The sequence below is a fragment of the Suncus etruscus genome, chromosome 1 (genome assembly GCF_024139225.1).
Source record: "Suncus etruscus isolate mSunEtr1 chromosome 1, mSunEtr1.pri.cur, whole genome shotgun sequence".
Taxonomy (NCBI): Eukaryota; Metazoa; Chordata; class Mammalia; order Eulipotyphla; family Soricidae; genus Suncus; species Suncus etruscus.
This window is the reverse complement of record NC_064848.1, coordinates 58,821,990-58,843,653: the sequence shown is the minus strand read 5'-3', so window position 1 is coordinate 58,843,653 and position 21,664 is coordinate 58,821,990. Positions and strand designations below refer to the sequence as shown.

The window sequence follows — 21,664 nt, the reverse complement described above, 5'->3', positions numbered from 1 at the left end:
TGTATATAGAATATATATGTACATATATATTCTATATACACTATATATATTGTTCTTGCCTTGTACTTGACCAACCAGGGTTTTATCCCTAGCACTGCTTGTGATTCCTTGAAATAAATGATCTCTTGAAATAAAGAAGGCCCAAAGACAATAGAAAGAAGAGAACTGGCATTTAGTAGGAAACCTGCCACTAGAGAGAGTTGGAGGATAGAACAAGGAGAGGGCAAGTCTGTTGGATGGATACATTCAACCAGGAGAAGGTGGTGCTGAATGCTGTAAGATGGTAAAGTGTTATATATGAAACCCAATCAGCAACAGTCCTATAAACTGCAAGACAAAAACTTTAAAAAGTTTTTTAAAGACTGCAGTGCTCTTTGGGGTTATTTCTTTCTGTTCTGTAATCATAGAGGCAGACTGGTGGGGAGAAGGAAAATGAAGGGGAGGGAAGCGGACATTGGTGAAGGGATTGGTTTAAAACAATGTATGCCTGACCCAACTTTGAATAACTTTGTAATTTTACGATGACTAAATAAAAATTTTTTAAATCATTCCTTAAGCAGAGAGATAGTACAGTGGGTAAAACATTTACCTTGCAGGCAGGAGACTCAGGTGCAATACCCAGCATCCCATATGGTCCCCTGCTCCTACCAGGAGTAATTCCTAAGTGCAGAGCTATGAGTAACTCCTGAGCACTGCCAGGTTTGAAACTCTTCCCTCCCAAAAGGTATAGTATCTGAATATCAAATTCTACATATCACTATTGCTCCAGTTCTCTGATGCTCTACTTACTTATTTAAACTTCTTTTCCTCTGTATTATTAATTTAGGATAGTTGTTCTTACTGTGTCATTTTTGCTGGAATTTTATTCTTTAGTGTTGAAGATCTCTTATAGACAGTGATGTTGCTGATTTTTTGAAGCTACTTTTTCTTTTCAGAGATTATATTCTAATTTTCTAAAATTAGCTGGATCTTTTATGTATATTTTATAATACTGTTTTTCTCTACCTTTTTGAATATATAAAACCTACTTATAATAACTTTAAAACACTGCTTCCTGCTAAATTCATTATCTCTGTTATTTTGGGATATTTCTATTTAATAACTATGAATTATATTTGTTGTTTATTTTGATTGAATAACTAAATCTCCAAGCAATCAAAGGAAATAGAAACTATGATTCCCTAAATCTACAGTCAACACTCCAAAATTAGAAATTTAGTTATTGAATTCTGGATCCTTTTCTACTTATTTCATTAGATGATGCATTTTGCTGTCTGACTTACATGGTATGTATACGTTTGTTTCTAGTCCCTACCTAAGTAACTTGGAATACCTATCATTTCCAGTTTGCATGGCTGGTAATGGTTCAAACTGACTTGAATGGCTTTGCTAAGAAGGCAATATTCTTAGGTCACTACAGAACTGATGCATTTTGAGATCTTTCTACTCTGAGCAACTCTAACTGTCCTGTTGGAGTTGTAGTTAATATACAGATTTCTCAGATACAGATTTCTCAAACTTTGTTCCTGCAACTCAGGAGTTTTCTCTGACACACACTCCAAATTACTGCTCAGCTGAAGACCAGAATTTTCTCTTTATTAACTTACTCCTCTCAGAGGGAAAATCTAGCAAGTTAAATCTCAGTCTTCTGTATTCAATGAGACTGCAGTGCTCTTTTGGGTTATCTCTTTCTGTTCTGCAATCTAGAGATTCTTCCAGTTGGAAAACTGGGACAACAGTAAGGTTCACGTCATTTAGTTCCTTTCTCTCAGGGGATGAAAGACTCACATTGCCATTAACCTGATATCTAAAACTATTTCTTCATATATTTTGGCCGGTTTTTTGATTACTTAGAGTAGAAAAGTAAATTTAAACCCTATAACTTCGTCAAGGCCAAAGGTTAAATTATCCAACTTTTAGCTCTCTTACCAAACTGAACTCTCTAAACACACAAAGCAGAACTTTCGTGGTCTGGATTTTTTTAAGTTCTAAGAAAATATGGCTGCATAAATTTGGAGACAGAATGAGCAATGTCTTCAATATACTATTTATTAATGTCAATAATATCTAGAATGACTACATATAGGAATAATGTTGAGAATGGTCAGAATGGAGGGAGAAGACTCTGGTATTGACTTCTCCTATGTCTGAGAACAAATAAATTGTAATGATCAGATGTGCTCTAGGAATGATGAGGGCAGAAGGGATAGGAGTCTTACTGCTGGTTGTCTGTGAGAACAGAAGTTTAGGGGGTAAAAAAGAAGGATCATTTCAAGATCTACAATTTGCCTATGGTGCATGATTTCAGATCATCACCAGGAATAGTCTTCAAGCAAAGTTTTGGGAATACCCAATACCACTGAGTTTGGTACAAACAAGCAATATAAAGCCATAATCCATTTCTTCAACTTTTTCATTATTTATAATCAAATAAACTTCTTTCTTGCTCTGAGACCTGGCACCTAGATATAAAATATGCCAGTATCAAAGTATGCATGGGTAGAGAAAAGAAACACTGGTATCCTCTGTTCTCTTTCAGCAATTCTGAGATACCTTATAACTTCCAGACCCTGTTTGTTAAATAATAGGGTTTCAGCTTTTTATTGTAACCATTACATTTTCATTTTAGAGGATATTTTAATTGGGTGGTTTGGACTCATTTGGGGTTGTCAGAATTCATATAGCAAAGCAGAATAAGCTGAGGGACTTGAAAGTGTGTCTCAAAATAGAGCTGGGAAAAGGGGCAGACTCTGTATTAGTTGTCAAATCCTTTTGGCGCAAAGGAATTTTACAGTCCAGGCTGCTGTCTGTACCCCAACTCCCAACATTACTGCTGATTCTGCACTTTGGGGGACACGTTGTCATTTCAGTGTTGCCAGGTTGTTCTCTTTAAATGATTTATTCAGGACAAAATACTCTCTATTAAGAAACCTTTGGGCTAAATTCTTTTACCAAAACAATTTCGTGTCATACTACAAATGAAATTTGCCACATCAATAGAATTTTAGGAAAACCAGCTACAATTGATGATGAAGTGCCCTAAATACTTTTAAAAGTATGCAAGATGCAATTCATCAGAAAGTCACTCATCTCTGATTTTGTAATATTTTGAAACAGGGCCATCTAGTGGAATTCCCTAGCTATGGAACCCTTAAGAACACCCTGTCTATCCAAAATTTTGGTGGTTTTTTATTTGTTTGTTTGTATTCCAGGCAGGAGAGATAGTACAGTTGGTAAGGTGCTTGCCTTACCTGGGTTGACTTACCCAAGTTGACCTGGGTTCAATGATCCAAAACCCTGCTGAGTGATCCCTGAGCTTCGAATTAGAGTTTAAACTCTGAGCTTAATAGTGTGGCCCCAAAAATGAACAAAAAAATTTATTCAAAGTTTCTAAATCTGGCTAGATTATTCTCACATAAATAAAATGCTCAGAAATAAATATTTTACACTCATAGTCTTTGCACTCAAAATCTTTACAAAATCTTTTACAGTCAAAAATCTTGGACTGATTATCTTGATATCATAATCTGAGAATACACTCAATTACACTTTACTAAGTTTCTAAAAGTTTTAAATTGTTTATATTTTGCTGCTTCCTATGAAGAATATCCATGTAGTCTGCCTCCCTTCACTTTGCCACTTCATCACAGAATCTCAATGAAGAATTAAAAAACATACAGATGGAGTAATTTGATGATTTTACAAAATGGTTTGATGTAAGCTCATGGTGCTTGTGACAGATATAACTTGGACATGGATATTCAACACTTGTGAAGTATCAAAGGATATTTCCCCCAGGGTCACTGAAGAAAGCTGCCCCTTCTCGTCACTCCTATTCAAAAAAGTACTAGATATACTTGCCATAGCAATTAGGAAAAAGAAATAGATAACTGATAGGAAAGGAAGAAGCAAGCTCTCACTGTTTGCGAGAAGGGGCAGCCTTGTCTTGTGCCAAATCTTAGAGGAAAGGCTTTCAGTTTTTCTTCTTTCTGTTTTTTTTTTTTAATAACTATCCTTTCACTTATCTGGAAGCAAATCTATTGTGGCCAACTATGTCAACTATGTGATGCATTTTCTTTAAGTGAAGTAAAAAAAAAAAAAATCTCTCTGACGCTGGAGAAATAGCACAGAGGTAAGGTACTTACTTTTCAATGCAGCTGACCCAAGTGCTATCATTTGTAGTCACTCAGGTGCCAAGAGAAAGCCCTGAACACCTCTGGTAATGGTTAAGGAAGGTAGCTGTTTTTACCAAGCCCATAAATGTTAGAGCCACTATAAACACATTACTTTAACTATAATAAGCTGAAGAAAAAAAATATATGATCTCTCACATTTAAGAATACTAGATCTGGGGCCGGCGAGGTGGCGCTAAAGGTAAGGTGTCTGCCTTGCAAGCTCTAGCCAAGGAAGGAGAGCGATTCGATCCCCTGGCGCCCCAAATGGTCCCCCCAAGCCAGGGGCAATTTCTGAGCGCTTAGCCAGGAGTAACCCCTGAGCTTCAAACTGGTGTGGCCGAAAAACCAAAAAAAAAAAAGAATACTAGATGTGGGGAAGAAGCAATAGCACAGCCTGGAGGGCACTTGACTTACTTGAGTCTGAACCATTTTCAATCCCAGGCTCCCATATGGTCCCCTGAGCACCATTAAGAGTGATTCCTGAATGTAGAGCCAGGAATAATCCCTGAGCACTACTGGTGTAGCTCAAAATATTAAAAAAATACTGCATCTTATAAAAAGTTAATAATTATACTAGTTCTCCAAAGACAGTGCATCTATTCTTATGATTCCATCATTACTCTGAATTATTTTTTATTTTCTATTGGTTATTAATAAATTGAAAAAATAAAAGAAATGTTGCTTTATAATATATTTTTATACTTTTTTAATTTTAGTAATATAGCTTTTAAGAGTAGGATTTTTAAATATTTAACTATAATTTTTATTTTAATATTACTTAATTATTTACAAGAATACACACACTAATATTTATATTTTGTTTCACATATAAAACTAACAATATCTAAATTTATAATTTACAAACAATATGTAACAATATTAAAATATGTTAATTAAAGTAATTTGTTAATGTAAAAATAATGAACTCATATAGCAAAAATAATGAATATGGTTTTTTGGGGGGTTTGTTTTTTAAATAATATTTTATTTAAATACCTTGATTACAAACATGATTGTGTTTGGGTTTTAGTCATGTAAGAGGACACCCCCCCATCACCAGTGCAACACTCCCATCACCAATGTCCAAATATTCCTCCTCCCTTTCCCAGCTCTGTCTGTACTCTAGACAGGCTTTCTATTCCCCTCATACATTGTCATTGTTAGGATAGTTCTCCATGTAGTTATTTCTCTAACTAAACTCATCACTCCTCTCTTTTGTCTCTGAAAATTATTGCAAGAATGTCTTTCATTTTTCTTAAAACCCATAGATGAGTGAGACCATTCTGCGTCTTTCTCTCTCTGACTTAATGAAAATGTTTTAACAAAACAAAATTATTTTGGATTCAATAGAAGAATGGTATATTTTATCTGTTTCTTGTGCATTGCCTTGATTGTGAACATGCTGGAACACTATTTGAATAATTGTACATTGTTTTTTCCTTTTAAACACTGGCTTCATTTTTATCTAATTCATAGTTTTGTTGGATTGATTTGCTTAATAGCTCCCTCCAAATTGCACTAGAACAAGATGTCCTAATACTAAAAAACAGCATAGTGATTTTATACATTTATACTATAAACATTAACACTATTGTGACAATATAAAATATGTTTTAAAGAGCCAGAGCAATATCAGAGTGGACAAAATGCTTTGTCTTGCATGGAGCTGACCTGGGTTTAATCTCCAGCACAGAATATGGTGCCTTAATCCTTGCTCAGTGATCTTTGAACATAGAACAAGGAGTAAGTCCTGAGCACCACAGGGTATGGCTCCAAAACCAAAATAACTTAAAAACTTTAAGGGAGTACTGACAAATTTTCATCTTGTCTACTTAATATTTCACTTACTAAATGTACTCTTGCTAGACCATATGAACAAAGAAGGGCTGAAGAGAAGCAAAATTAGTGCCTCCAAACATTTCTCTGTGATATAAAAAATTATTCAAGGGGAGGCTGGCGAGATAGTACTATGGTAGGGCGTTTGCTTTGCACACAGCTGACCCAGGACAGACCTAGTTTTGATTCCAAGCATTCCACATGGTCCCCCAAGTCTGCCAGGAGCGATTTCTGAGCACAGAGCCAGGAGTAACCCCTGAGTGTCAGCTGGTGTGGCCCCCCCCCAAAAAAAAACACAAATGTTTAAAAAATTATTATTCATGGGAGGTTCCATTAAAGTTGCGTGTGTATGTTGCCATTTTTGGTAAGACTTGTACATATAAAGAAAGACTGGTACATTCCCTCTCTTTGGAAGGAAATTTCCTTGTTCAACTGCTGAACTGAGATGACTACATATCTTTAATTCTTGTTAGTGGAGAAAATAGAAACTTAAATCTGCACAACAGTTGAATCTTGATCTAAAGTGATTTCTGGTAATATATCTTCCTTCCCCTCTAATCTATACACATATTTTCATTTTGTTTTGTTTTGGTTAAGTTTTGGATCACGCCCAGGGACACTCAGTAGTTATTACTAGCTCTGTGATCAGAAATTACTCCTGGCAGGCTTATGAGATTATATGCGTTGTTGGAGTAAGCCAGGTGCAGGCAAATGCCCTACACACTGTGCTAACATTATGGCCTTACCCTAACATCTTTTGTCTCTAGCTAAAGTTATTTAAGGAGATGAAGACATTTCTTTTATCATCTATCTATCTATCTATCTATCTATCTATCTATCTATCTATCTATCTATCTATCTATCTATCTACTTATTTTTTGTTTTATGGGCCAAACCCAGGGCCACTCGGGTTACTTCTGGCTCTGTTCTCAGAAGTTATTCCTGGCAATGCTCAGAGGACTGTATGGGATGCTGGGGATGGAACCCAGGTTGGCTGCTTGCAGGGCAAACAAACGCCCTCCCTGCTGTGCTATCATTTGGGTCCCAACATTTTAGTAAATTACCAAATTTTTACTGCTTACATTTCCTGTACACAGAAGAAATGCTATTATTAAACTTAAAAAAATAATATATCTTAGCATGAAGGTAAGGCGTTTGCCTTTCATGCAGAAGGATGGTGGTTCAAATCCCGGCATCCTATATGGTCCCCCGTGCCTGACAGGGGTGATTTTCTGAGCGTAGAGCCAGGAGTAACTCCTGAGTGCTGCCGGGTGTGACCCAAAAACAATATATATATATATATATATATATACACATATATGTATATATATGTATGTGTGTATGTATGTATATATATATATATATATATATATATATATCTTGGTGCCAGAGCAGTGACACATTAGTAGGGCATTTGCCTTACAAGAGGCTGACCTAGGACGGACTGCAGTTCAATCCCAGGCATCCCATATGGTCCCCCAAGCCAGGAGCGATTTCTGAGTGCATAGCTGGGAGTAAACCCTGAGCGTCACTGGGTGTGGTCCAACTGCCCCTAAAAAAATATATATATATATATATATATTATTGGACCAGAACAATAAATAGTGCAATGGGAAAGTCATATGCTTTGCAAGCAACTGATCCAGGATCAATTCCTGGGATCTCATATGGCACACTCAGTCCCACCAGCCCTTATTCCCTGAATGCAGAATGATTAAATCCAGATTACCTCTGCGTATGGCTCCAAAACAAAACCAAAAAAAATAGGTCTCTTCCAATCTGTGTTTTATGTTAGTTTTATTAGTTACCAGGCTTGAGGAACAAGAAGGGGGAAATATTGCCCTTCTTCACAATTTTGTGAGGAAACTGAGCTGACTTGAGAGAATAACTATGGCATTGTGGAAGAGAATTCATAACATTTGACGCCCTCCACCACTCTCCAAAAAATAAAATGTCCCCAAATCTCTCTTTTATGCATGCTGTGCAACTACCTGAAAATATTTTTAAAAAGTAAGTGTTATGATCAGTCTTTCTGGTTTCTGCCAGAGAATGTATGCACTAATATGCCTCAAACAAAGAGCAAAATAGATTCTCTGTACAAGTTGAGGGAGCCTAATTAGATTAACACATTCTATTGAAAAGGGGGAGAATATAAAAACCCCTAGCTTTGATGCAATTACTTGAACATAAGTAGGGTCCTCATTATTACTATCTTTTCTTTTTTCAGGAAAAATTGCCTATATCTTGTGAGACTTGCTTTTATTGACACCCTTGGGTTGAACTGTGAAAATATTCTGTGGGTTTGTGTTTCAATTTTTATTACAATAGTTATGTATTATATGTTATAACTATTATACATTATTAATTATATTAATAAATACATTATATAATAATATTTACTATTAGTGTAGAGTTGAGACCACACCTGAGGCTGCTCAGGGCTTCTTCTTGGCTTCCTCCTGGTCTCTCCTGGCAGGTTTGGAAGTGCCAAGGATTGAATCTGGTTGGGCCACACACAAGACAATGCCTTGCTTTCTCTCTCAACCCCTCAATATAAATTATTAAGATAATATCAAGAATAGAATCTTCTTAAGCTGGAAAAATGTCTAAACAGAACTCTTGTAGAGCACTCTCAATCTAAATAATCATGTTATTGACATCTATGAAAATGTAAATTTAAAAGTGAGGGAACAAGGTGATAGTACAGCAGTTAGGCACTTGCCTTGCATGCAGCCGACCCGGGTTCTATCCTTGGCATTCCGTATGTTTTCTGAGCATTTCGAGAAATAATTACTGAGTGCATAGCCAGGAATATAGCCCCAGACCATCACTATGTGTGTGTTCCAAAACAAAATAAAAGTCTGCCAGGGCTGGATTGAAATCACAGCTGGTAGGGTATTTGCCTTGCATGCGCCCAGCCTGAATTCAATCCCCACTGATCCCCGATGCCTGCCAGTAGTAATTTTTGAGTGGAGAGCCAAGATTAATCCCTGAGCACCTGGTTCCTAAAAACGAAAAAAAAAAAAAAAAAAAAAAGTCTTTCAGAGAATGCTGTATACAGTGTTTTCAAATTAACATTTTGTTGGATGGGGGGGGGGGGACTCCTAAACAGTGCTCTGGAGGTCCAGGGCCCCAATATAATTTGCCATTGCAATTCTTGGTCAATAGACCACTGGTTCAATGTGGCCGTAGGATGGTTGGGAAGATGCAGTGCTGCTGGGCCCCGCAGCTTCAGGGATACCCCGGCCCTTCAGTGCTGTGGCCTTCAGGGCCCCACAGAGAACCATAGAGTTACAATAATCAAACTAGATTGGCATGTGCAGTAATTTCGGCTTTATCTCTGAGACTGTCCTACTGAAATTAATTTAATTTAATTTTGGAAGGCCACACCTGACAGTGTTGAGGGTTTATTACTGGTTCTGCACTTAGGGATCACTCCTGGTGGTACTTGGAGAACTACATGGGATGCGAGAGATTGAACCTGCATTGACTGCATCCAAAACAAACACCACACCTACTGTATTATCTCTCTGGCTCTGCTTAGTAATTTTTATTTCTCCTTAATCTTTTTTCCTTCTCTTAAAATAGCTTTAATTCTGTTCTCAATGTCTGTCCACTTTTTTTTTTCTTGTTTTTTTGGGGTCACACCCGGCAGCGCTCAGGGGTTACTCCTGGCTCTACGCTAAGAAATCGCTCCTGGCAGGCTCAGGGGACCTTATGGAATGCTTTACCTCCATGCTATCTCTCTGGCCCCACTTTTCTTTTTATTCTCTTTCATCTGTTCACCAATTTTATATGATTATATTGTTCACATGGTAAAATCTAACTATTTTCTAACTTCTGATTTATTTCAAATTACATAATTTCCTTGAGATCCCTCTATTTTGTTGTGATTAGACCTTGTTTTAGTTAGTTTTGTCTCAGAGCCTTCCCCAGTAGTGCTCAGGCATTAGTTCTGGATCTCTGATCAGGGATCACTCCTGGTGGTGTTCGAAGGGAACCATACAGAATGCAAGGTCACCCATGTGCAAGGCAAGTACCCTACCTGCTGTATTATCTCTCCAACCCCGTAGATTGTTTTAATAATAGAATAGTATCTCATTTCACAGATGTACTTCCTCTTCACCAACCTTTTTTTTTTTGTTTTTTGTTTTTTGGGCCACACCCGTTTGACGCTCAGGGGTTACTCCTGGCTATGTGCTCAGAAATCGCTCCTGGCTTGGGGGTCCATATGGGACCCCGGGGAATCGAACCCTGATCCGTCTTATGCTAGCACTTGCAAGGCAGACACCTTAACTCTAGCGCCACTTTCCCGGCCCCCTCTTCACCAACCTTTTATCAATTTTCATTTGGGCTGATTCCCTATGTTAGCTGTTGAAAATAACTGTAATAAACAATGATGCAAATAACTTTTCATATCCATTACAAATAGAATTTCTGGATTATAGTAACTCTACTTTTAGACACTTAAGGAAATGCTGTAACATTTATCCAAAATAGTTACACCAATTCACTTTCCTAGAAACATGGGAGTTCCTTTTTCTCCATACATCTTTGACTCTAGTTATTGCTATTTTTGAAGCCATCTTCACAGGTATGCAGTGGTATTTTATTAATTCACATTTTTCTGATGATCAGTGATGATGACAAGCGTGTTTTATGATTATTATCCATCTGAATATCCTATCTGGAAAAGTGTATTCACTCTCCTAATTTTTTTTAATTTTCTTTTAAATTACTTTATTTAAATGCTCTAGTTTACAAGTATTTTTGTTTTTGTTTTGGAGCCACACCTGGAGGTGCTCAGGGGTTACTTCTGGCTCTGTGCTCAGAAATCGCTCCTGGCAGCATGGGGGGACATATGGGATGCTGGGATTTGAACCAACATCTGTCCTGAGTCTGCCACTTGCAAGGCAAAAGCCCTGCCACTGTGCTATCTCTCCACCCTCTACAAGGTTTTTCATAATACAGTTGTGTGGTCTTTTTCACAGTTACAAAATTGTTCATGATGGATTTTCAGTCATAGAGTGTACAACATCCTTCAACAGTGTACATTTCCCACCACCAATGTCCTACCCATTTTTAAATTGGATTATTTCATTCTTGGTAGCTTTTAATAGTAAAGAACTGGGTTTTGTTAAATTATATAAGTTCATTAAATACCTTGGGTATCACCCTCTTCATATATCTATTATGTAATCATTTTTTATTCAGAAGGCAATCTGTTTGTTTTGTTTAAACATATACACAAACACTTTTCAATGGCACCAATTGTTTATATTTTTATTACATTTGGAATAATTCCACAAAACATTGGTAATACTAAGAACATGAAACAATTCATCTATACCATCTTATTTAAACCTATGTACTTGTGGTTTCAGGTCTTAAATATAATTTTTAATTCATTTTGATTTATTTTTTATGGGTTGAGTAGTTTAATTTCATTATGTTTCATGGGCCTGTTCAATTTTTTCTAACACTTAGTTGCAGAGATTCTTTTTTGCATTATATAATCTTAGATATTTTGTTATAAACTAAATGTTTATAGATTGTAGGTTTATTTCTGGATATATGATTATATTACACTTTATATTTTACCATCTATAAGATTTGTTTTAGGTGGGGCATACTTGGCTTTGCTCCATATTCACTCCAATTTCTGTGCTCAGTGATCATTTTTGATGGGGCTTGGAGATCATATGGAGTTCCAGAGATTAAACCCAGGTGAGCCACAGGCGAGGTAAACCGTGCCCTTCTCTACCTGCTATACTATATTGCTCCAGCCCCTCAATTTTTAAAAGTGATACTGCATTAAATCCTGACTCTTTAGAGCAGATAGATCTTTTTTTTTTCTTTTAAAAGTTTGCTTTAGGGCCCGGAGAGATAGCACAGCGGCGTTTGCCTTGCAAGCAGCCGATCCAGGACCAAAGGTGGTTGGTTCGAATCCCGGTGTCCCATATGGTCCCCCGTGCCTGCCAGGAGCTATTTCTGAGCAGACAGCCAGGAGTAACCCCTGAGCAATGCCGGGTGTGGCCCAAAACCCAAAAAATAAATAAATAAATAAAAGTTTGCTTTAATTTTATTTTTTAATTAAATCACCATAAAATAAATAGTTAAAAAAGCTGTTGATAGTTGAATTTTAGTCATACAATGTTCCAACACTAATTCCTTTACCAGTGTTCATTTCTTGCCATTAATTTCTCCTGTTACCTTCTGGTCCTCAATGCCTGCCCCTGGCCCCCAGACTGCTTTTATGAAAAACACTTTTCTTATCTCTGGATAAATGGATCTTTTAGCTTCCATCTGAAGTTAGAAGTTTACCCTATATAAAGGCATACTGAAGAAAACGTTGAAATCTCATCTCAATGGTTGTTGCTATTCATCCTGGTGTATAAGACTATATGCCTCAGTCTTGTGTCTGTCCCTAACAGTGTGCTCTTCAAGGGGCCAAATTAAGCTGACTGGAAGCTGAGGTTGTGCATTAGTGATAGAATGCATGGTTCACAGAAGTAAAGCTCTAGATTTGTTCCTCAGCACCTCTCACTATTGGTGCTGCTGCTGCTGTTGCTGGTGTTACTACTACTACTGCTATTACTGCTGCTGCTGCTGCTGCTGCTGCTGCTGCTGCTGCTGCTGCTGCTTCTACTACTATATTACTAATAATAACAGTGCAGGCCACAAAGATTAAAATTAGAGAGTCTAAGTTAAAGAAGTTTACTACTGATAGAGGATACTCCCTCCCCAATCTTCTTGCTTTCTTTGCCCTGTCGACTATGCTTTAATTTTTTCTAACTTTTGCAAGCTAGTTAACAAGACCTTATATAAAACCCAATTAACTGTTACCAACGTTTTCAGTAAATCAGAGTGCCCTCTTGTGGGAACATTCAGTGGTACTGGAAAAGTTCTGGGTACTGGAAACTTTCTGAGTAAGACTATTTCCCAGGCATGTAAGACTTTTTACATTTTCTTTCTTCTTTTTTTTAATTCTTAAGTTGGGGCCCTACTCAGAAATGCTCAGGGGGTACTATTGGCTTTGCACTCAGGAATTATTCCTGACATTCCGCAGGGGACAATATGGGATGCTGCTAATTGAACCTGTGATGTCTTCTTGCAAGGTAAATGCCCTATTTGTTGTATTGTTTCACTAGTCTCAAGACTGTTTAATTTTCATTCAATTCTTCGTTGTGAATTTCAAAACTATAGTAAATTAGAAGGGAAAGAATTATGGTTGGCAGTAGCTAACAGTGTAACTTACCAAAAATAACAATTTCCAAAACTACTGCTTTTTTTTCTCTTTCTAAATGTGATGGTGGTAGTATTAAAAAGTGGTGAAAGTATAGTAGTTTTTTTTAGGACAACTCATAATGAATGTCCCAAAGTCAACAAACTAACAGTTACCATTAGGTCCATTTACAAATGAAATATTTATTTAGAATATTAACTTCCTTGTTGAAAACCAAAATTCACTTCTCCAAGAACAATAAAATATCATAGAAGGATCACTCCAAGAAGGGCTCAGGGAAATATGTGAGGCGCAGTCAGTAATCAAATGTGCAAAACAAATGTCTCACCTGCTTACTTTCTGGCCCAATATCAATTTTTAGAGCAATTTTAGGTTTATAATAAAATTGAGAGGAAGACAGAAATTTCTATATAACTATGTATATATGTGAAGATAGTACATTTGTAAAAACAAATAAGCAAACAAAACAAAACAAAAGCAATGAACACCATAATTCCCCACAGTACATGAGTATGTAAATTGGATGCTAAAGTCAATGGGGTTGAGAAAATGTTTAACTTATATGCATCTTTACAATAGGTATAGAATATTTTCATTGTTCAAAAAATCATCTCATTCTCTTTCCCACTGCCACCACCTGTTAACCACTAATTCCTTTGCTATCTCCATAGTTTTGCATTTGCCAGAATGTCATACACTGGTACTCAAGCCTCAGATTTATTTATGTCACTCAATAATATGCATTTTTTCTCCTTGTCTTTCAATGCTTTTGGTTGATTATTGGCATCTCATCATTGGATGTAGAGTTGTTTATTCAATCATTCACCTACTAAAGGATCTCATGATATCTTTTTAGTGAAGGAAATAGAGACTTAAATAGCTATAAACATCCAAGTACAAATTTTTATACAGATATAAATTGTCAGCACCTAGGAGTAAATACCACAGAAAAAAATTTCTGGATTGTATGATAGACAAGAGAAAATTTATATTATAAGAAACTGCCAATTTCAAAAGAGACAGGGAGAAACAAAACAGTAAGAAACTGCCAATCTTTCTAAATCCCTGTACCATTTGCCTTCTCACCAGAAATAAGGATACCTAAGACATTCTTCAAAGAAGTGGATCAAACATTCCTGAAATTCATTTGGAACAATAAACACCCACGAAAAGCTAAAGCAACTTTTAGGAAAAAGAACATGGGAGGCTTCACCTTCCCCAACTTAAAATTATATTGCAAACCAATAGTCATTAAATTTGCATGAGAGAAGTAGAATGCCTGTCTTGAATACAGGGGGGGAGTGAAGGAGGAGATAAATGGGGGCACTGGTGGTGGGAAGCTTGTACTTATGCTTAAAAAGAATTTTTTTCAAAAAATAGTTGGATAATTTGTTTGGGGGAGGTCTCCTAGCAGGCCTCAGAAGGTGAAGAGAAGGAGTGCCAATTAGGCTTGCAGTTCTATGTAGTCCTACTTGACTCTGCACCACAAAATAAATTTTCTGAGTCTTCTATGTGTTGTTCAAGGAATCAGGTGGTTCTGGGGATCAAACCCAGGCCAGCAACATTGGCATGTGCCTTATAATCCTTGTACTATTAGTACTTTCCTAATTTGTTATCTTATTATTGAGTTATGGTGGATTCTCCCTCTCCCACTAGAGACCTTATTCTTTTCTTCTTGATATTTTTTTGTTGAAGAAACTGTTGTTTGCATTTACTTCAATATAAATTTTCTGAATATATTATGTTGATGTGCAATAAGGATTTCCAGTCTTCACTGTGACTTTCTACAGGAATTCTTAGATCTGGAGACTGATCCAATTTTGGTTTTGTTTGCTATTAATTTGGCATGGTTACCTCACAGGCAGTGAGACAATATTCCACCAGATGGCGCCGCTGCTAACTTCTTTGAGACGTTCATTAACAAACTATTAGATGCAAACTAGCCTCGTCTGCAAAGGGACCCTGCAATCCCTTTGATCATTCTTTTACGATTTTTTGTTTGTTTTGTTTGAGGCTATTATGTTTGTTTGGTTGGGGGCGGCATCCAGCCACGGTAACACAAAGCCACGGGTAACTCTTGGCTTTGCACTCAGGAATCACTATCAGATTGGGGCCTTATGGAATGAATACTCAGGATCAAATCCCGGGTGAGCCGCGTGCAAAGGAAATGCCCTACCGTTGTACTATCAATTCTGCCCCTCCTATGTCTCTCTAAAGAAATTTTGTCAACTAATTTTACACTAAGATGCAGTTTGTATTAAAATGCAGTTTTTATTAAAAACATGAAAAAAATCAATACAGATCGCTAGTACAGCGAGTAGAGCTTTTTTTTTTTCCTGCCTTGCATGAGACCATCTCGGGTTCAATCCGAGTATAGCCTAATAAACGAACCCCCAAAATGGTAAGAAAAATGCTTGAATTTTTCCTTTGCTTACCACTTCTCAAAGCAAATGGTTTCCTAATACCAAAGTGAAATTTTATTTAAATAAAGTTTTGTTTAAAAACTTATTATTACACGTGTTATTACTATATACTATTTTATTATATATACTTAATATTTCACTTCTTTGAAGTTATATTTATTGACTAAGGGCATCTATTCATGGAGAGTCTTGAGTCATTTTGACATGGCCTTTCTAGTCTTTAAAAATGTCCCCGCTTTCTGCTAAAAGAGCGTTCCAGGATTTTATATTTCTAACTTTAACCTGAAATTTAGTTACATTTCTGGTAGCTGTTCCCCAATGTATTATCCAGGATAAATCCAACGAATTATCTGCTGGAAGTCTTTGTCATCCTGTCATGGAAATTGTGAGGTCAAAATTATTCTCATATAATACCAAAATACTATTTGCCCTATTATTCTTTTTGTTTGTTTGTTTTACTTTTTTATTAATATCTTTATTTAAACACCTTGATTACAAACATGACTGTGGTTGGGTTTCAGTCATGTAAAGAACACCCCCCCTTCACCAGTGCAACATTCCCACCACCGATGTCCCAAATCTCCCTCCTCCCCACCCAGCCCCCGCCTGTACTTGGGACAGGCTTTCTACTTCCCTCATTCATTCACATTGTTATGATAGTTCTCAATGTAGTTATTTCTCTAACAACACTCATTACTCTTTGTGGTGAGCTTCATGGCCTGAGCTGGACTTTCCAGTCCTCCTCTCTTTTGTCTCTGAAAATTATTGCAAGAATATCTGTTATTTTTCTTGAAATTCATAGATACATGTGTATGATTTTCCAAAGGCTGCATGGCATTATCTAATTTGGCAATATTATGCTCAAATACAAAAATAGTTTTTTTTTTTTGGTTTTTGGGCCACACCCGGTAACGCTCAGGGGTTACTCCTGGCTATGTGCTCAGAAGTTGCTCCTGGCTTGGGGGACCATATGGGACACCGGGGGATCGAACCGCGGTCCGTCCAAGGCTAGCGCAGGCAAGGCAGGCACCTTACCTTTAGCGCCACCGCCCGGCCCCTCAAAAATAGTTTTAAGCATTCTTCTATCACTTACAAAGTCAGACATTAGAGGGATTTTGCAAAAAAAAAAAAATGTAAAACAAAGATTCACTTGTCAGTAAATATTTTTGTTAATGCTATTTATTATTTTGAAACATGTGTACATATATTATCATCTTTCTCCTTTTGTTTAAAAGATAGATATATGCATCTCTCTGCTTAGTTTTCTTCTGATATGTTCTTATTCTGTCAATATATTATGGAGATCACTTCAAGTTGCATATGGAACACGTCCATAGATTTATTTCTTCAAAAGAACAAAAGCCGGTAGCATTACTGGAGAAGGGGGCGGTATCAGCATATCCATAGCAAATGATAAAATAGGGGAAGCCAAAGAAAACCCCTCTAACAGGGGATAATTACATCAGGAAAGGGCTTTGCCTGCAGAAGGGGGCACTGCATAGTCCTGAACACCTCCAAGAGGACCCCCAGCAGAGCCAAAGTGACTCCTGAGCAGTCCCAATTTTTTAAAGCATCTGTTTTGGGGTATAATGAATGTTTTTTTTTAATAGCACCTATTCAATATATTCAACTTGACAAACATGTCCATCACTCCAAATGTTTCCTATATCCTCCCGCCTTTTCCTGTTTGTTGAACGTGAACTCTAGATTTTTTGAGGGAAGTGGAGGGTGCAGCAGGCAAGGCGTGAGCCTGAAAACTCTGGAATCACCAGCTCTAGTGTTTGACTCTCACTTTTTACAACTGCCTCTGAACTGCAGGGCAGGATTGGACTACAAATTCTCCAAGCCATCCTGCACTGAAGGAAAGTTAGGAAAACGTCAGCACTTCGTCTAGTTGGACATTCCTTTTCTATTTTCACTTCTAGGACATTAGGAGAGCTCCCCCCATTCCCAAATTGCTGGGTCAAAAATGTGGGTGCGTCTGTCTTTTTAATTCTTCCAGATCCTCAGCTAGCCTTTACTTAGGCAGAGTGGGTGCAACCAAAGTCCGAGATGACTGCTCAGGGTCACTGACACAACTTCTATTTCAACTCGAGGTCATGACACTCATGGGTTCCTCCGAGCTATGCGCTCAGAAAGCGCTCCTGGCTTGGGGGGACCATCTGAGACGCCGGGGGATCGAACCGTCCTAGGCTAGCGCGCGCAAGACAGGTACCTTAACCTCTTGCGCCACCGCTCCGGCACCGCTCACATTTTTTTGTTTTGTTTTTTTAATTTGCCGTCTGTCCCTTTAAGTCACTGCCAAGGCACTTCCCAGCCAGCAATTCCTAAGACCTGCGGGTGCAACTCACTTAGACCTTTGCGCATGCCTAGATCCCGAGCGGTGATTGGCCCGCCGGCCGAGAGCGGTGACGTCATAGCCGCGCGCCGCTCCAGGGCGTCCTAGCAAGGTCGCTTTGCGAGCGCAATCGCGCTTCTTCCAGGGTCGGGACTCCGCCGTGTCCTAATTTTTTTTGGCTAAGATCTCAGAGGCATCATGACCGGTTATACACCTGATGAGAAACTGCGGCTGCAGCAGCTGCGAGAACTGAGAAGGCGATGGCTGAAGGACCAGGAACTGAGTCCCCGAGAGCCGGTTTTACCCCCGCAGAAATTGGGGCCGGTGGAATCGTTTTGGAATAAGTTTTTGCATGACCAGGCCCCCTGGAAGAACATGGTGAGTGAGTGATGGGACCCCAAAGAATGACCCCTACCTAGGGACACCCCGCTTCGACACCACCACCATCACCACCACCCACAGCCTAGCTGCTGAAATCCTGGTAGCCACACTCAGGATTCTGTGCCCCTAAGTGCCAGGAGTTCTCCAAGGGAAGACTCAGGGTTCCACCTTGCCCTGAAAATCCTAAACGGGGAGGAGGCGACCCACACACACAGCGTGTTACCCGGCTTTGGAAGTCATTCCGTTTTGCTGCCAACTGTGACGAGAAGCAGGCGATTCTTGGCTTAGGTTTTTCTGGGACATTGCATTGTTGCATCCGGGACGTTTAATTGTATTTTTTTTTTGACTGGAAATATTCCCGCGAAATGATAGGCAAGGATTCATCGGAGTTGACATTTCATAATTTTACACAATGATTACCATTGTCTGGCTTTAAAGTTTGCAAGATCAGCTGGGGACCGGAGTTTAGTATAAGTGCTATAGCTGCTGTGCATCACCAGGACTAATTCCTGAGTGCAGTGCAGGGCCAGAAGGAACTCCTGAGTGCTGCAGGATGTGGCTCAGAAGCCAAAACAAAAATAAATAAAGCCAAAACAAAAGTAGACAAGCCCCAAAGCATAAAAAGACCCGCTGGAACAACATCCAACTTCCGGAGTCACTGCGAGCCCGTCTCCGCCAAGAAGCCTCTTTGCCTGCCTGTTGAGGCCCATGAAAGATGCCCCTCTCCAGACTATCCGGAACGCTTATTTCTTTTAAGAAAATCACGCACTCTAGAGTGATATCAGTGGTGTCTAGTTGGTGTCAGTGTCTCAGAACGTTTTCTTGAGGCTGTTAAATAACATTGTAATTGAGGAGTAGTACAATTTAGAATTGTTTGAGCTGGAGAGAGATTGCTCTGTGCCACACCCTGTGATGCCCTGGACATCTTAAGGGGGGGGGTTCTCGGGGCCATGTGGGTTGTTGGGGATTGAATCAAGCAAAAGCTTTTAGAGTGGTCCTTAATTACTAACAGTGCCAATTACTAAGAATGATAATACTAATCATAAGCCTTACGTGCTTGCTTTGTGTCTGGCCCCTTACTATGGGCTTCACATGTGCTACCTCTCTTTGGTTAAAGACCAAAGAATTGAACAACATTACATTAAAAGTCTTGCATATCTGGACTGTTCATCGTCTTTTTTTTTTTGTTTTTTTTTTTTTTTTGTACTTTTAATTTTGTTGGTACAGCAGAATTAGTGCCTTTTTTTTTTTTAATAAAGTAGACACAGTAGGTTACAATCTGACCCTCCTCTCAACCTTTATAAAACGAAATAGCCTTTAAATTACTTGAGTTTCACAGTCACTAGTTGCAAGTTGACACCTCACCTTTCAGCCAGTGATCTCAGGGAGTAAATAATTTGTTGAAATTCATCTTCTCTTACTTTGAATTTATTTTGTCCTTTATAATTATAGTATTTATTATCAAATTTTCATGAAAGACAGGTGTGTTTAAAAAAATGATTGCCATGTTCAGTTTTCTGCTTTCTATTAAAATAGTGAGTCTGAAAGCATCTCAGAGTGAGTTCCAATACATTCCAATATGTAACGTATTATTTTTTAGCTTTGTTATGTTCAGGATTGTCTGCCTAGAATAATGTAAGTGATGTTGATTGTAGCTACTAGAAATTGAAAGGGGGCTGCAACAGTACAGCAAGTAGGGTATTTGCTGTATATGCAGTTGACCTGGGTTCAACCCACAGCATCCTTATGGCGTCTTATGCATGTTCAGGAGTAATCCCTGAGTGCAGAGCATGCAAGGAAAGTACCTCACCCACTGTACTGTATCTCCAGTTTTTACAGATACATTTTTAAATTATGTTTATTAAAAATAAGACATGTTTTTTAAAAATATATTTCAATTGATTTAACCATAGTAATCAAATTTATAGAATTTTTCAGAAAAAAGACAACTACCCTATTTTTCAAAATTATTTAAATAAATTGCATGCTGCCAATTCTGGTTCAACTTCAGTCATTGCATAGTGAGCCTTGAGCAGTGCCAGGTGTTTCCCCACCATGTCCAATTGAAACTAAATAAAATGCCTCTCTAAATGCTTTACTATAGCCTTGGAAGATAGTACTTAAAATTCATTAACTTCAGGGGCTGAAGCAATATTGGAGTAGGTAGGGCACTTGCCTTGCATACTTTGGATGCTGGTTCTAGCCCTAGCACCACATATGTTCTCCCAAATTCCTCCATGAATGATCTTAAGCACAGAGACAGGAGTAAACCCTGAGCACCTCTGAGCGTGGACAAAAACAAAACACACTTATTAACTCCAGGGACTAGAGAGATAGCCCAAAGTGGGTAGACTTATAAAATGTCACACCCCTCAGTTCAAATCCTGGCAGCATCCTCAACACTTTGAACATTGAGCACTCTGTATATAGTTCTGGTGGCCCTAGCTCTGCTAGCCTATGTCGCACCACAACATTAAGTCTCCAAGTTGAACCTAAGAGTAGCTCTCAGACTCTGAGCACCACTAGGGACTCTCCTATTAAGGAAAAAAAAAGAAAAGAGTAACTCTGATTTATAGCTTACCCTATAAATCCTTCCCTTTCTGCCTCCCCCCTCAACTTTGTTATTTGGTTTTGAGGCCATACTGACTTGGAGGTCACTCCTGACTATTCTCAGAAGGATCCATATGGTGCTAAGCATTATACTTGGGCTATCTCGTACAACTCATGTTCTTCAGAACATGTTATTTAGAGATATTTAAACTATCTCTGGCCCCCAAGCCCTATACTTAATAAAATATTAAGTGGGTGAGGTTAGATTATAAGGAAGTCCAAAACATTTGAAACATTGTATCATTAATGCTATTTTTTTTGTTGCTACAAACATAAAATAGTTTATCTGCTTATATTATCTATGTTTTTTCCCCAGCTCTATAAGACATACCGACACAGTGTCTTGGCTTTTACTCATGTACTTGTTCCTATGTGGATTATTCACTATTATTTGAAATACCATGTCCAGGTAAGAATGTGCTAAATATGTAGACTTTAAAATAATTTTATATTGTACAGAATTATTCCCTATGTATATGTGCCTTACCCTGCCTAACCACCAACAAGCCGATTTGATTCCAAAGAAACCTTGAACCTTTTCAGTAAAATGGTCATTGAAACAAGAAATGAAGTATGGGTTTTAATCTTTCTATTGATTACTTAAAATCTGAAGTGTATTTTCTGAGAACAAGTATTAATGATCATTTTTTGCTTG

General features: G+C 38.1%; 2 protein-coding genes across 2 annotated transcripts in view; one reads left to right on the top strand and one right to left on the bottom strand.

Annotated features, from left to right (window-relative positions):
- Window positions 1-5,985: 5,985 nt before the first annotated feature.
- SMIM27 (small integral membrane protein 27) overlaps window positions 5,986-21,664 on the bottom strand; it is a 25,836-nt gene continuing 10,157 nt past the window's right edge. Inside the window, exon 3 of the mRNA XM_049774256.1 lies at window positions 5,986-5,998. Coding sequence (XP_049630213.1) covers window positions 5,995-5,998 — 4 coding nt within the window. The 3' untranslated portion in view covers window positions 5,986-5,994. The remainder of the gene's footprint in view (window positions 5,999-21,664) is intronic.
- The window catches only part of NDUFB6 (NADH:ubiquinone oxidoreductase subunit B6), a 12,357-nt gene continuing 8,786 nt past the window's right edge, over window positions 18,094-21,664 (top strand). Inside the window, exons 1-2 of the mRNA XM_049774243.1 lie at window positions 18,094-18,396; window positions 21,326-21,418. Of these exons, the coding sequence (XP_049630200.1) occupies window positions 18,217-18,396; window positions 21,326-21,418 (273 nt within the window). The 5' untranslated portion in view covers window positions 18,094-18,216. The remainder of the gene's footprint in view (window positions 18,397-21,325; window positions 21,419-21,664) is intronic.